General features: G+C 32.8%; 1 protein-coding gene across 1 annotated transcript; it reads right to left on the reverse strand.

Annotated features, from left to right (window-relative positions):
• Positions 1 to 5,039: 5,039 nt before the first annotated feature.
• LOC104234573 (protein VERNALIZATION 3-like) lies at positions 5,040 to 9,687 on the reverse strand. Its single transcript, XM_009788163.1, has 4 exons — positions 9,478 to 9,687; positions 8,365 to 8,426; positions 5,598 to 5,638; positions 5,040 to 5,266 (listed from the first exon to the last, which is right to left on the reverse strand). Exons 1-4 carry the CDS (start codon positions 9,685 to 9,687, stop codon positions 5,040 to 5,042), a joined length of 540 nt encoding a protein of 179 aa, XP_009786465.1.
• Positions 9,688 to 13,422: the final 3,735 nt, after the last annotated feature.

A 13,422-nucleotide genomic window follows, 5' to 3' on the forward strand; every position in this document is an offset into this window, starting at 1 on the left:
CCGATAGCAACGCACAAATCATCATAAAGATCGATGCCAAATCTCAAAACCTTAGGTAATACTAATAATAAGCTAAAAAGACAGAATGGCCTTCCGCAAGGCGACGACCATAGCCTAATCAAATACGCAGGGGAAAACATCCTACACCACATCTATAGTACCATTATAATTCCTCGATTCTTGATTTATAACAAGCGCTTCATGCCGCATAAGATTGAATAGGAAAGAAACAAAGGCATAAGCCTCAAAGGAATAAAATCGCACGATGAGGAATCAAGAAGGGAAGTGCTCCTAACAGCCCTATAACCTCTCGAAGATAAGTACAGACGTCTCTGTACCGATCTGCAAGACTTTATTAGACTTGCTCATGATCGTGAGATCCAAGTGAACCTAGTGCTCTGATACCATATTGTCACGACCCTAAATCCATTAAAGGTCGTGATGACGCCTAACACTACTATCAAACAAGCCAACAATAATTGATTGACTTAATTACTCATGTTAGTATTTTGAAACCGTAATTTTTCCTTCAATTAAATAATAAGAAATAAAATTACAGAGTAAATGATAATATTTTTCCCAAATACACTAATGAACACTCATAAGTACTCCCAGAACGTGGTGTCACAAGTGCATGACCATCAACTAGGAAGATAAAATAAAATACAGCATCTGTCTGGAATACAAATTAGATAGGAAAGATATAAATAACTCTAAAGGAGACTCTGCTGACTGCGGATCGTAACATAGAATGCAACTCATCTAAGTCCCCACATTAATCATGCCTTTGCACTGACAAGTCCGCAAAACATATATGTGCTAGCACGAAAATGTGCAGCAATTGTAGTATGTGTATGTAAATCAATGCATACCCAGTAAATATCCAGTCTAACCTCGAAGAAGTAGTGACAAGGGTCGACTCCGACACTTACTATGAGCAATAAATAAAATACCGATAATCTGATTAAGCATGGATTACACAGAACGGTTGTAAGCTCAATATCATGAAATAAGTAAACAATTCTTTTATTAATAAGAAATTTCCAAATTTATTTTTCATCATTTATCATTGTGTATCTCAGGCCAACGAAGCAATCAATTATTATAAATTCCAAAGCAACCAATTCAATCATGCGCAAATTATGCCGAGGTCGTATGACCCGATCAAATATAAATATTTAAATTGTGCACTGCCGAGGGTCGAATGGCACGAACCATAGATGCATCTATCTGCTATCGAGGCGTTCGGCCCGCTCCACAAAAGAGAAAATTACATTTAAAACAACCAATTCAAGATTTATTAAGGAACAATTATTCAAAGAAATGCCAATTCTCATTAACGATCAAGTAAATAAAGTTTAACCTTTTCAATTCCTTTACCAAGTTTCAATATTTTTTAAACAACTAAATTAACAAGGAGGTTGCAAACATCGCAAGTATAACATGATTTGGGTCCTACACTACCCGGACATTAAGCATTATAGTAGCTACGCACGACCTCTCGTCACCTTGTATATACGTAGCCCCCACAAATAGAAGCACATATTAAATCAATTCACCTATAGGGTTAATTCCCTCTTACAAGGTTAGAAAGGAGATTTATCTTGCTCCAATATTTCATAACCGGCTCCCAAGCCTTTCCAACAATTCAAACAGGTGCCCGACACTCCCAAAACTATTCAATAAATGTGCAAATCCATAAATATATACTATAATACTCATTATAACTCAATTCATAACAATTCCCAACTCCGCTCGAAAAGTCGATAAAATCACCCTCGGGCCCACGTGCCCGGATTCCGAAAATTTTCGAAGATAAACTTTACCCATAACACCACGAACTCATATATATAATTTATTCCAAATTCTATGTCCAATTTCGTGGTCAAAATCCAAAAATATAAATTTCTAGGTTTTTCTTCAAAATCCCAAATTTCTACAATTTATGTCTAAATCCATACATAAACCTTGTATTTAACTCACAACTAGTAGAAATCACTTACCTCTTGATGTTGATAAAACCCTTCTCAAGATGCTCTCAAAAATCGCCTTAGTCTAAGTAGAAAATGAGGGAAATAAGCTAAGTCTCGGAATAAAAAGACTTTGGCTTCAGTCGCAGATGTCGCATTTGCGACAGGGGGTTCGCAAATGCGACCTCCGCAAATGCAGATGAAGCATCGAAATGTGACCCCTGACAGACCAGGCCTTCATTGCAAATGCGATACAGAGTTCGCAAATGCGATACAGAGTTCGGAAATGCGAACTCTTCAGGCTTTGCAAAAGCGACCATATTGTCACAAATGTGAATCATTCCCCAGCAGCCCAGGTTTGCAAATGCGAGGACTACCTCACAAATGCGGTAGTCGCATTTGCGACCAAAATATCGTATATGCGATGAAACTAGAACCAACACTCTAAATTCTTAACAAAACATTTCGAAGCTACTCCGAAACTCACAAGAGCCCTCGTGACTCCAAATCAAACACCCACACAAGTCTAAAAATATAACACAAACTTGCTCGAGGCCTTAAATCACATCAAACAATGTCAAAACCATGAATCGCACCCCAAATCAAGCTTAATGAACATTAGAACTTCAAACCTTTACATTCGAAGTCGAAACCTATCAAATCACGTCTGATTGACCTCAAATTTCGCACACAAGTCACATTTGACATTACAGACCTACTCCAACATTCGGAATCGAAATCCGACCCCGATATCAAAAAGTTCACTCCTGGTCAAATTTCTCAAAACCTTCAAATTTTCTAAATTTCGCCAAATGACCCCGAAATGACCTACGGACCTCCAAATCCACGTCCGGACACGCTCCCAATACCAGAATCATCATACGGAGCTATTCCCATACTCGGAATCCCAAACGGATATCTAACATTGAAATGCACTTCAACCCAAATTTATGAAATTCTTCCAAAATGCCAACTTTCCACAATAGGCGCCGAAATGCTCCCGGGTCATCCAAAACCCGATTTGGACATAAGCCCAAGTCCAAAATCATCATATAAACCTGTTGAAACCTTCAAATCCTAATCCGAGTTCGTTTATTAAAAATCTAACATTAGTCAATTATTCCAACTTAAAGCTTCCGGAATGAGAATTTTCTCTTCAAATCAAGTCTGAACTTCCCGAAATTCAATTCCGACCAGGCGTACAAGTCACAATACCTGAAGTGAAGCTGCTTATCTCAAATTACCGAACAACGCACTAGAGCTTAAAATAACCGGTCGGATCGTTACATAATGCCAATGTTTTGGGCTGCCTCCTATCTCAAGGTAAGTAAATGATGTTCTATCACATCTTAGTCTCATCTTTGATGTTAAATAACAACAAAGGTGCATTTAAGACGGAGTTTATAGTTTAATTCAACTCATTACTTACAAATCGAATTATATATACATATCAAAAAATTAAAATTTTTAAGAGACTATACTTATTCTAGGCTAACTGGCACTAGATACAATTTTCAACACCTAAAAATGTGAAATTGTTACTCTTTTGTTTTTAATCATTAGTTAGAAAGGATAAGAACACGGAATTTTCACTTGGTATCCCCCATTTTACTTTTTCATAGAAAAATTTGGGGTCATATGTATACTTTTAAAGTTAAGCCTTCACCTATTACACAGCTCTCCTAGCTTTTCAAAAGACAATAAACACAAGATTACTATTGATTAGAAGATTAAGATCCATAATTTACTTATTGAGACACATTGGCATTAAACTCCATGTGCATGCTAAATTATATGTCATTGTCAAGCCACATTAAATTATCATAAATGGGATTGAGAACCACATTTTCTCTCCAAAGCAACAAGACTTTGGTCATGTGACAGCATAACCATTTAATTTTCTGGGATCTTTACACAAATAATTTATCAGATTCACTGTTTATTTTTTTTAGTTGATATACATATATTATACACTGATTATACATGACTATACACATGATTATATAGAATACTACATGAGCCAAATATTTCAAATTTAAGTAATTGGGTGGACGGTTATTTAGGTTAATTTACCTAAAAAAATTTACCTCTTCTAGGTGACATCACTTAAGTGTGGTGGTTTTGCATTGGGCACATCAACAAATCACATAACCTTCGATGGAACAAGCTACAAGATTTTCTAAAAAAAACTTAGCTTCTCAAGCCTAAGATTTCCATAATGGAGAATTAATTTTTAATTTCTTCTTGGTGGAGATTAGGGTTTTCTGAAGTGGAATACCCTTGGGGAAAACCTAAGTATAGTTGTCCAGTGGTTAGCCATAGAAAAGATATCATTTGTTTTTCCCTAATATTGATGATAATATAAGCAGCAACAATGATGGGGTCAATATTTTGGTTGCTCTTCCTGCCAAAGAAATGGAGAAATTTGAATCTTATTTTCATAAGTTCTTGTTGGCTTAAGATTGTGTTGTCCGGAAAGAGGACTCAATGATTATTCGTTCGCTGGAAACAAAAATTTATACTTTTAAAAAAAATTGAACGACTCTTATATATATGTTGTAAACATGATGAGTGTTGAAAATTATTTGTATGGTGATTCTAAAATTATTATTATAAAGGATGATTTATACTTCTTTTTTTTTGTGGAAACGGCATATTGTAATAAATGACGGAATTTGATATATGGTTGTTAATATAATATATAAAGATGTGGGAGCGCATGCTTGTAGATGGTGTGTTACATGGGTAATTTTCAACTTTTCGAGGTTGCTACGACAAGATCTCCAAACCGGAAGATGCTGAATGTATTTGGACAGTGTTTTATCAGACTAGTATTTCACTGAATCACACGTAAAGATATTGATAGCATAAACAAAGCTAATAATATTTCATAACTAAATAATTGGTCAGCAGTTGCCTCTATATATATATATATATAACATGGCCATATTAACTTATTTTATTTCTTGGATATTTGCCAAAAGATATAGGATTCTGAGTTTTGGATTCTAGAAAAAGCAGTTTGCTAGGTTTTGGACACATTATTTATATATATTAAACAGTTGCATATTATAGTCGACGACCACCAGTGCCATTTTCCCTTTGGCCATTAAAGTAAACTGCAGCAACAAGTAATCCAAGTTCATAAAGCTCTGCAAAATCTCTTGTGTTGAAATTCTGACGACTTCGAGGAGCATAGACATTAATCTCTCGACGCAATTGCAGAAATAGCACAAAAACAAACCGATGTATTCCTGTTGTAGGCATTGGACTCTCATAGGATACCACTTCATTTCCTAAAATGCAATAAATAAACTAAACATAAATCACACTTAAAAATCATGTCTAATCTTATGGTCTATATTGCTCGGACTTTCCAAAAATATGACATAATGCGTGTCGGATTCTTCCAAATGTAATGTATTTTTTGATAATCAAATACAAATGCGACAATATTTTTGGAGAGTCCGGGCAATATAACTTATGGCTACTTTTAACTCTCAATTTTACGTTGTCTTTGTCTACTTATAACCTTAGAGGAAAAAGAAATAATATTTCCTCCGAAACTCGAATGATGAAATATAAGAGTAACAAAAATCGTGATTAGAATGAAGGACAGAGGCTTACCAAAGTTTACTCCTGTAGTTGCTGGGATATCGGTGACCAACCTAGCAAAGAATCAGCGCACTTGTTTAAATTGGGTAGGTAATTCCAAAAATGTTTTTTTTTTTTTTGTTTTTTGCAATATGATATTCTTAATTATCAGCAAAAGAATATGATATTTTTCGAACACATTTTAAGAAACGAAGATGAGTCAAAGTTTTATTTCTAGCATTTGTATTCCATAGACTTTTCTAGCCGGACAAATTCATTATTTATTTTTTCTAGCCGATATACATAGATTATGCGCTGATTATACACAGTTATACATATATTATACATGAATAATATTTATATTATTCATCTATCAGCTAGTTTCAGTTTAAGTGGTTGGGTGAGTGACTATTTAGGTTAATTCTTCTTGTTCTTATTCCATAAAGTCATTGCTACATATCAAATGGATCAAATGACCTTAAATGTATTTAAAGATGAGTCAATTCACCCAAACTTCAGGACTAAGTATTCTGAATTTGGAAATTGAGGACTTCGTGTCCTGAATTTTTGAGCTGCTAATTTGAAATTCAGGACATAAAATTCAAACTTTTGGACACGATTTTCGAACTTTAGGACACGATATCCTGAAGTTTGAAATATGAGGTTTAAACTCTAGGACGTTGTCCTAAAGTTTGAGCAAAATTGGCTAATCTTTAAATACATAATAAACTGTGGATATATTTTAAACAACATGCTTAAAAGAGCTATCTGGTATCATTTCCACTGAAAATAGCGTCGGATGTCCATTTTTTGGATCGTTTGTTAATATTTAGCGACTATTAGAAATGTAATTGAGTAATAGTCATTTTTAATGAAAAAATAAAATTTAGACAAAAATAACTCTAGATAAATCACGAAATACCCTCCACCATAGTGTGCTAAAGTTCGAGGCTTTTACTAGAGAAACTCTTACACACTATGCTAGAGTTCGAAAAATTCCTGGAGTTTTAGTTGTGCTGTTCAAGCTCCCATTTAAATCTTTTTCCCCCCACATTTCTCATATAGTCTAACAATCGGAATTTGTTAAATAGTTGACGAATAGATCAAAGGTTCACTTTTGGCAAAATTTAAAGAACCCAAACTGTTCTGGAGTATATTCAAAAGAACTATTTTAAACCTACCCAAACATAGGGATTTTCTTCATTTCTCATCTTTTTCACATCATCTTTTTTAAACTAATAATAGAAATTCCATGGAATTGAAACATACTACTAGAAAGTTTATTTTCAAGTAAAAGAAAAATCGAAAGTTTTTTTATTTAATTAAACTGGGGTTGGGTATAAGCGAATTTCTCTATAAGATCTAAAATTTTAACTTTTGAAGGACCTACTTTTTTAGTGCTTTTTAAGTCGATGTTGACCGTTCTATTATGATTTCTATTCTTTCCAAGATACTCAACCTAGAAAGATCGGATTGAAGTGAATATATGCGATAGCTACAGAAAATTGCCATATATAGATTACGATGATAGAAATGTTGAAGTGTGTTACAAAGTAGGTGAAAATTATGAGAAATTAGGATTTAAATTAATTCAAAAAGATAAGAAATATTTTATTTTTGGGAAAATGACATTGTATAGCTGCTTTAAAAATAATAGCCGAAAATTGTATATTTTTTGTATATATATACATATATATATATATATATATATATATATATATATATATATATATATATATATATATATATATATATATATATATATATACCTTTTTACAGCTACCGGATGCAGAGGCGGACGCAAAAACTTTGACAAAAACTTCATATATATACTTGCAAATGTCTTCAAAAAATAGCCACATATTAGCATAGACCTCCGTACCAATCTTTCAGCAGTGATAATATTTCCCGCGTCCGTCGATCCCTGAGCCTTGGACCAGATCTAAATAATTTCCGCCGCAAATTAAAAGTGATTTTTTCCCTTGATTTTATTCTTACTATTTGCGTAAGTTTGAGTGGGCAAAATTAGAGTGTGGTATAAAGCTATCAGAGAAATCCGACATATTGGAATAATGTATTGGTCCACCATATATACATGAGGATGACAAGAAAACAATTGAATAGGAATTTCAATCATGGAAATTCTTATTATCACTGGTACGAGAATCATGCTTCTTTGAACTTTGAGGAATAACAGTGAAGGAATTTATGGCTCGTTTGGTATGAGGGATAAGAGATAAGAGATAATTAATTTCGAGATTAAATTCGAGATGAGTTTATCCCACGTTTGGTTGGGATAAAATCATGGTATAACTAATCCCGAGATTAGTTACCCCGGAATTATAGTATTTTTTTATCTCCATGAAAGGATGGAATAGTTAATACAGAGATAACTAATCCCGCAATAATTAATCATGGGATAACTTGTTTCTAAAACAAACGACCCCTTAAAGTACAAGAATGCAACACTTAAGATTTGAACATGCAGTCTAAAGTGATTATATTCTTATGCCACTTTTTTATAAATTAAAAGCTTATTTATATGAGATTTAACAATTTATGTATGTATTAAAAAAAATTTGTTTTAGTGTATTAGTATAATATATTTTTTAACGAAAGGAATTCAAGTGAACCTCTTTTAATACACTCCTAACACCTAGACCTCAAACTCAAACCCACCTCCCACTTTTCAGAAAGCGTCAGAAGAAAGAATAGTAAAACGAACAGTTTAGTAATAATGGTGTAAAAACTAACTATATTATCAGTATGTATAAACTAAATCGACAAACAATATACTGACCAGTGCAAATACTCTCTCATGTTTGGGTTGGTTGGGGTCGGAGCATCAGGATCCACCATTACCTTAAAAAACAAGAGAGATTCCAATATGTCTTGATAAATATTTCCAGAATAAGAAAACTATATGAAAAATCATGAAACCCTAGATTATACACTTGTTTGTGTACAGCTAGTGTAAAGGTACAAGAAACAAGAAACAATGGTATATGACTGGCCTCTGTTTTATTTTATATGATGTTATTTGACCGGACACAATAGTTTAAGAATGAAAAAATTAAATAGATTTTTGTACATACCAAAGATATTATAAAAACTTGTGCTCTTAAACACGTCATGATATTTCTATGGCTATAAGAAAATGTTATTAAGGATAAAATAAAGAAATTAATCACATATATAAAGACACAAATCTCACCTTCCCGTCTGAAATCCATAGAAAACTATGCTTTTCGACGAAATGGAAACATTTCTAGTAATGGTTTCAATACAGAAAAGTATTATTCTTGATAGAATAGATAAAAATAGAAAGACGAAAAGATAGAGTGACATAAAAAATTATAGGATGTTTACCAGAGTGTAAAAGGTGCAAACATCTGCCCCTCCAAGAACATGTTATGACATTTCTATGGTTAAAAGAACATATTATTAAGGATAAAATAAAAAGATCACAGATAGAAAGACACAAATCTCACGTGTCCATTCGAAATCCGTCGAAAACCTAAGTTTTCCGACGAAATGTCGTTCGGAAATATTCTTAATATGGGTTTCAATACAGAAAAGTGTTATTCTCCGTAGAACAGATAAAAATAGAAAGAGAAAAGAGTGATATATAAAATGAATATAGGATGTTTACCAGAGTGTAAAAGGTGCAAACATCTACCCCTCAAGAACATGTCATGACATTTCTATGGCTATAAGAATATGTTATTAAATGTAAAATAAAAAAATTACAGTGAAAGACAAGTCTCACGTGTCCATCCGAAATCCGTCGAAAACCTAAGCATTCCGGCGAAAATTGTCGGAAACATTTCTGGTATTGGTTTCAATACAAAAAGGTGTCATTCTTCGTGAAACAAACAAAAACAAAAAGAGTGATATATAAAATGATGAATACGGAGTGTTTACCAAGAGTGTAAAAGGTGCAATCATCTGCCCCTCCAATCTCAATTCTAGGCTGATGAATAACTTGAGAAGGCCTAAGGTCACAGCCATTAATAACCTGTCTGCTACTATAAACCACTCTTAGGTCAATAGATTTTGTAAATGGATCCAAAACATCTCCAATCACTCTACCAAGTACCAATGTGTCTCTTCCTCTTGACATTTTGATCTTTGAACTTTTGCTTAAATGGGATTTATTTCTTCCTTTAATACAATTTGTTGCATGAACTCAATGAATATGAGCAAAGGGTGTAGCTAACTATGACTATTTATAGTATGTCTATGTATGTTTGAGTATCTAAATATTCGGTTCATGTCTTTTTGTGCCATTAATTCCAAGAATCTAAACCTTTTTTTTTCTTCTCTTTTTCTGCAACTTGGATATATATATATATATATATATATACTCGATCTTCTTTCTGCAACTCGAAAACTTCCATACACGCAATAGTCTATCAATCTTATTTGTTCTCATCTTCTTTCTATGCAATAATTACTAGGAGCTGAGATTTCTTAGCTTTGTTAGGTGACAAATTAAAGTACAGAATAATTACATTATCAACGTATTTTAAGCTACTATAACAGATAAGTACAATCCAAATTAAAAGAGATGCATCATTGCATTCTAATGGCTGGCTTATGCGTTGAACAGAAGGATTTGAAAATGGAAGAACCTCCCTATATGTGATTAGAGGCATGAGGGTAGATGAGAGACGTGGGGGAGTAAATGATAGGTGTGGGTACGGTTATTACCAATTAATTAAAGAGGCTACGACTAAGGGTAGCTTAATTTGTATACTATTGGTAAAGATACACTAGTAATTAACTATCCACCTCAACTGCGGAAGACCGGGAGCTCACCAAGTGAGCTAGCCTAAATAATAGGAAATTAAAGAATTCTTTTTCCTGTAGAAAAGAAAACTCAATAGGTATTGAAAAAAAATTTAACTTTTCAAAACTTGTGCTATAAATACATAAGCGAATTTCTAAATAAGATAAAATTTAACTTTTGAACAGGCACGGCCAGACACTAAAGCAAGTGAAGCACTTGCTTTAGGCCTCAATAATTTAAGGGCCCCGAAATTACTATTTTTCTATATATATAATATACTTTATATAATTATTTCTTATTATTGATAAATTTATTTCTTTATTGTCATATTAATTTTTAATAACTCAATTTCTTTCTCTAATTAATATAACCAAAATTGGTTTCTGTCAATTTTAATTTGTATTTTTACTGAATTTTATTTCTCTATTCATTAGTTAGTCATGTAACTATATCGAATAATCCAATTTAATTATCATTTATTTTCCTCATTTAAATTATACTCTCTCTATCCCAATTTATATGAAAGTGTTTGATTGGACATGGAGTTTATGAAATAAAGGACGACTTTTGAAATTTGTGATCTAAAGTAAATCACAAAAACTTGTGTGGCTAAAAATCATCTCATTAAGAGTAAAAAGGAAAAGCTAAAGTTGAATTATAACCAAATATAGAAAGGGAGCTGATAGAAAAAAAGAAAAAAAAAGGAGTCACATAAGTTGGGATGGAGGAAATATATTATCCGGGTTCTCTCATTTCAGTTGTGATGCAATCACCGTGAAATTTATTCAATTTTTTGTATTTATAAAACCAAATTATATATATGTATTTATATATATAATTTTATTTTTATTTTTCTTTTTTTCTTTTTTCAAGGCCTCTTATTAAGGCTTTGCTTTAGACTCGAATGTTGTTGAGCCGCCCCAGCATTTGAAGTAGCTACGTTTTTAATGCTTTCAAAGTCGATGTTGACCGTTCTATTATGATTTCTATTCTTTCCAAGATACTCAATGATCGGATTGAAGTGAATATATGCGAGAGCTGCTGAAATTTGCCATATATAGATTACAAAGAGAGAAATGTTGAAGTGTTTAGTAGGTGAAAATCATGAGAAATTAGGATTTAAATTAATTCAAAAAGATAAGAAATATTTATTTTTTGGAAAATGACATTGTATAGTTGCTTTAAAATAATAGTCGAAAATTATATATATAAGTACATTTATGTATGTTATATATATATAAAAAATATATATATAATTTTATACCCTTTTATAGCTACCGGATGCAAAGGCGGACGCACATGATGAGTTAAGGAGTCACTGACACCAGAAATCTTCAACAAAAACTTCATATATACTTGCAAATGTCTTCAAAAAGTAGCCAAATATTAGCATAAACCTCCATACCAATCTTTGAGCAGTGATAAATTTTTATTAAATGCCCCGCCATCCATCGAATCCTGAGCCTTGGACCGGATGTAAATAATTTCTGTTACGAACTAAAAGTGATTTTTGCCCTTGATTTTATTCTTACTATTTGCGTAAGTTTTAGTGGGCAAAATTAGAGTGTGCTATAAAGCTATCAGAGAAATCCGAAATCCATAGAAAGACATAAATCTCACGTTCCCGTCTGAAATCCATAGAAATCTATGCTTTTCGACGAAAAGTTCGTTGGAAACATTTCTAGTAATGGTTTCAATACAGAAAGGTGTTATTCTTCGCAGAATAGATAAAAATAGAAAGACGAGAAGAGTGATATATAAATTATAGGATGTTTACCAGAGTGTAAAAGGTGCAAACATTTGCCCCTCCAAGAATATGTCATGACATTTCTATAGCTATAAGAACATGTTATAAGGCTAAAATAAAAAGATCACAAATAGAAAGACTCAAATCTCACGTGCATCCGAAATCGTCAAAAACCTAAGCTTTCCGATGAAAAGTCAGTCGAAAACATTTCTAATATGGGTTTCAATATAGAATGGTGTTATTCTTCGTAGAACAGATAAAAATAGAAAGACGAAAAGAGTGATATATAAAATGAATATATGATGTTTACCCGAGTGTTAAAGGTGCAAACATCTTCCACTCCAAGATCATGTCATGACATTTCTATGGCTATAAGAACATGTTATTAAGGATAAAATAAAAAGACCACAGATAAAAAGACACAAATCTTACATGTCCATCCAAAATCCATTGAAAACCTAAGATTTCTAATGAAAAGTCAGTCGGAAACATTTCTAATATGGGTTTCAACACAGAAAGATGTTATTCTTCGTAGAACAGATAAAAATAGAAAGACGAAAAGAGTGATATATAAAATGAATATGGGATGTTTACCAGGGTGTAAAAGGTGCAAACATCTGCCCCTCCAAGAACATGTCAGGACATTTCTATGGCTATAAGAACATGTTATTAAAGGTAAAATAAAAAAACCACAGTGAAAGACACAAATCCCACGTATCCATTCTAAATCGGTCGAAAACCTAAGCTTTCTGGCGAAAAGTCTGTCAGAAACATTTCTAATAGTGGTTTTCTAGAGCCGTTAATATGGGCTTGGCCCGCTGGGCCAGCGCATCCCATCCTGTGATTTAGCATGGCTGGACTAGAATTTTTGGAGTCCATTTAAAAACGAGGCTTTTAAGTGCGGCCTGAGTAAAACCCGTGGCCCATGAGGCTTGACTGTGGTTGGGTTGGGACAGCCCGTGGGCCTAATAAAAATATGTATTTAAAATATAAAAATTGTATGACACAAAAAATATCAAGAAGAGTATCCCAAGCTTAAAGTTTATTGAGTTCATCATGTTAAATGATCAAAGTCTTAAAACATTAATTAGTTTTAAAAATTTAATTATTTTGAATATTTAACTAATTAATATTGCATATGAATTGTAGACGTAGATGTAAGTGAAGATGTTAAGACAACCTACTCACAAGCGAATTCAAATGTGTTTGATGAAGATGATGTGTTGGATATCCATAAGCGTCATGGACGTTCTCTTGAATAGTTTGTTCTGAGTTTTGACTTTTACTAGATGAAATATAGTCTTGTCTTTTACTTTTTC

This window comes from Nicotiana sylvestris, chromosome 5, assembly GCF_000393655.2.
Source record: "Nicotiana sylvestris chromosome 5, ASM39365v2, whole genome shotgun sequence".
Taxonomy (NCBI): Eukaryota; Viridiplantae; Streptophyta; class Magnoliopsida; order Solanales; family Solanaceae; genus Nicotiana; species Nicotiana sylvestris.

Coding starts and splice junctions, on each gene's coding strand:
- LOC104234573 (XM_009788163.1), bottom strand. CDS start 9,687: ATGTCAAGAGGAAGAGACACATTGGTACTTGGTAGAGTGATTGGAGAT. Junction 8,427..9,477: donor ACACTCTTGGTAAACACTCC/GTATTCATCATT, acceptor TTGTTTTTTAAG/GTAATGGTGGATCCTGATGC. Junction 5,267..5,597: donor AACTACAGGAGTAAACTTTG/GTAAGCCTCTGT, acceptor ATTGCATTTTAG/GAAATGAAGTGGTATCCTAT.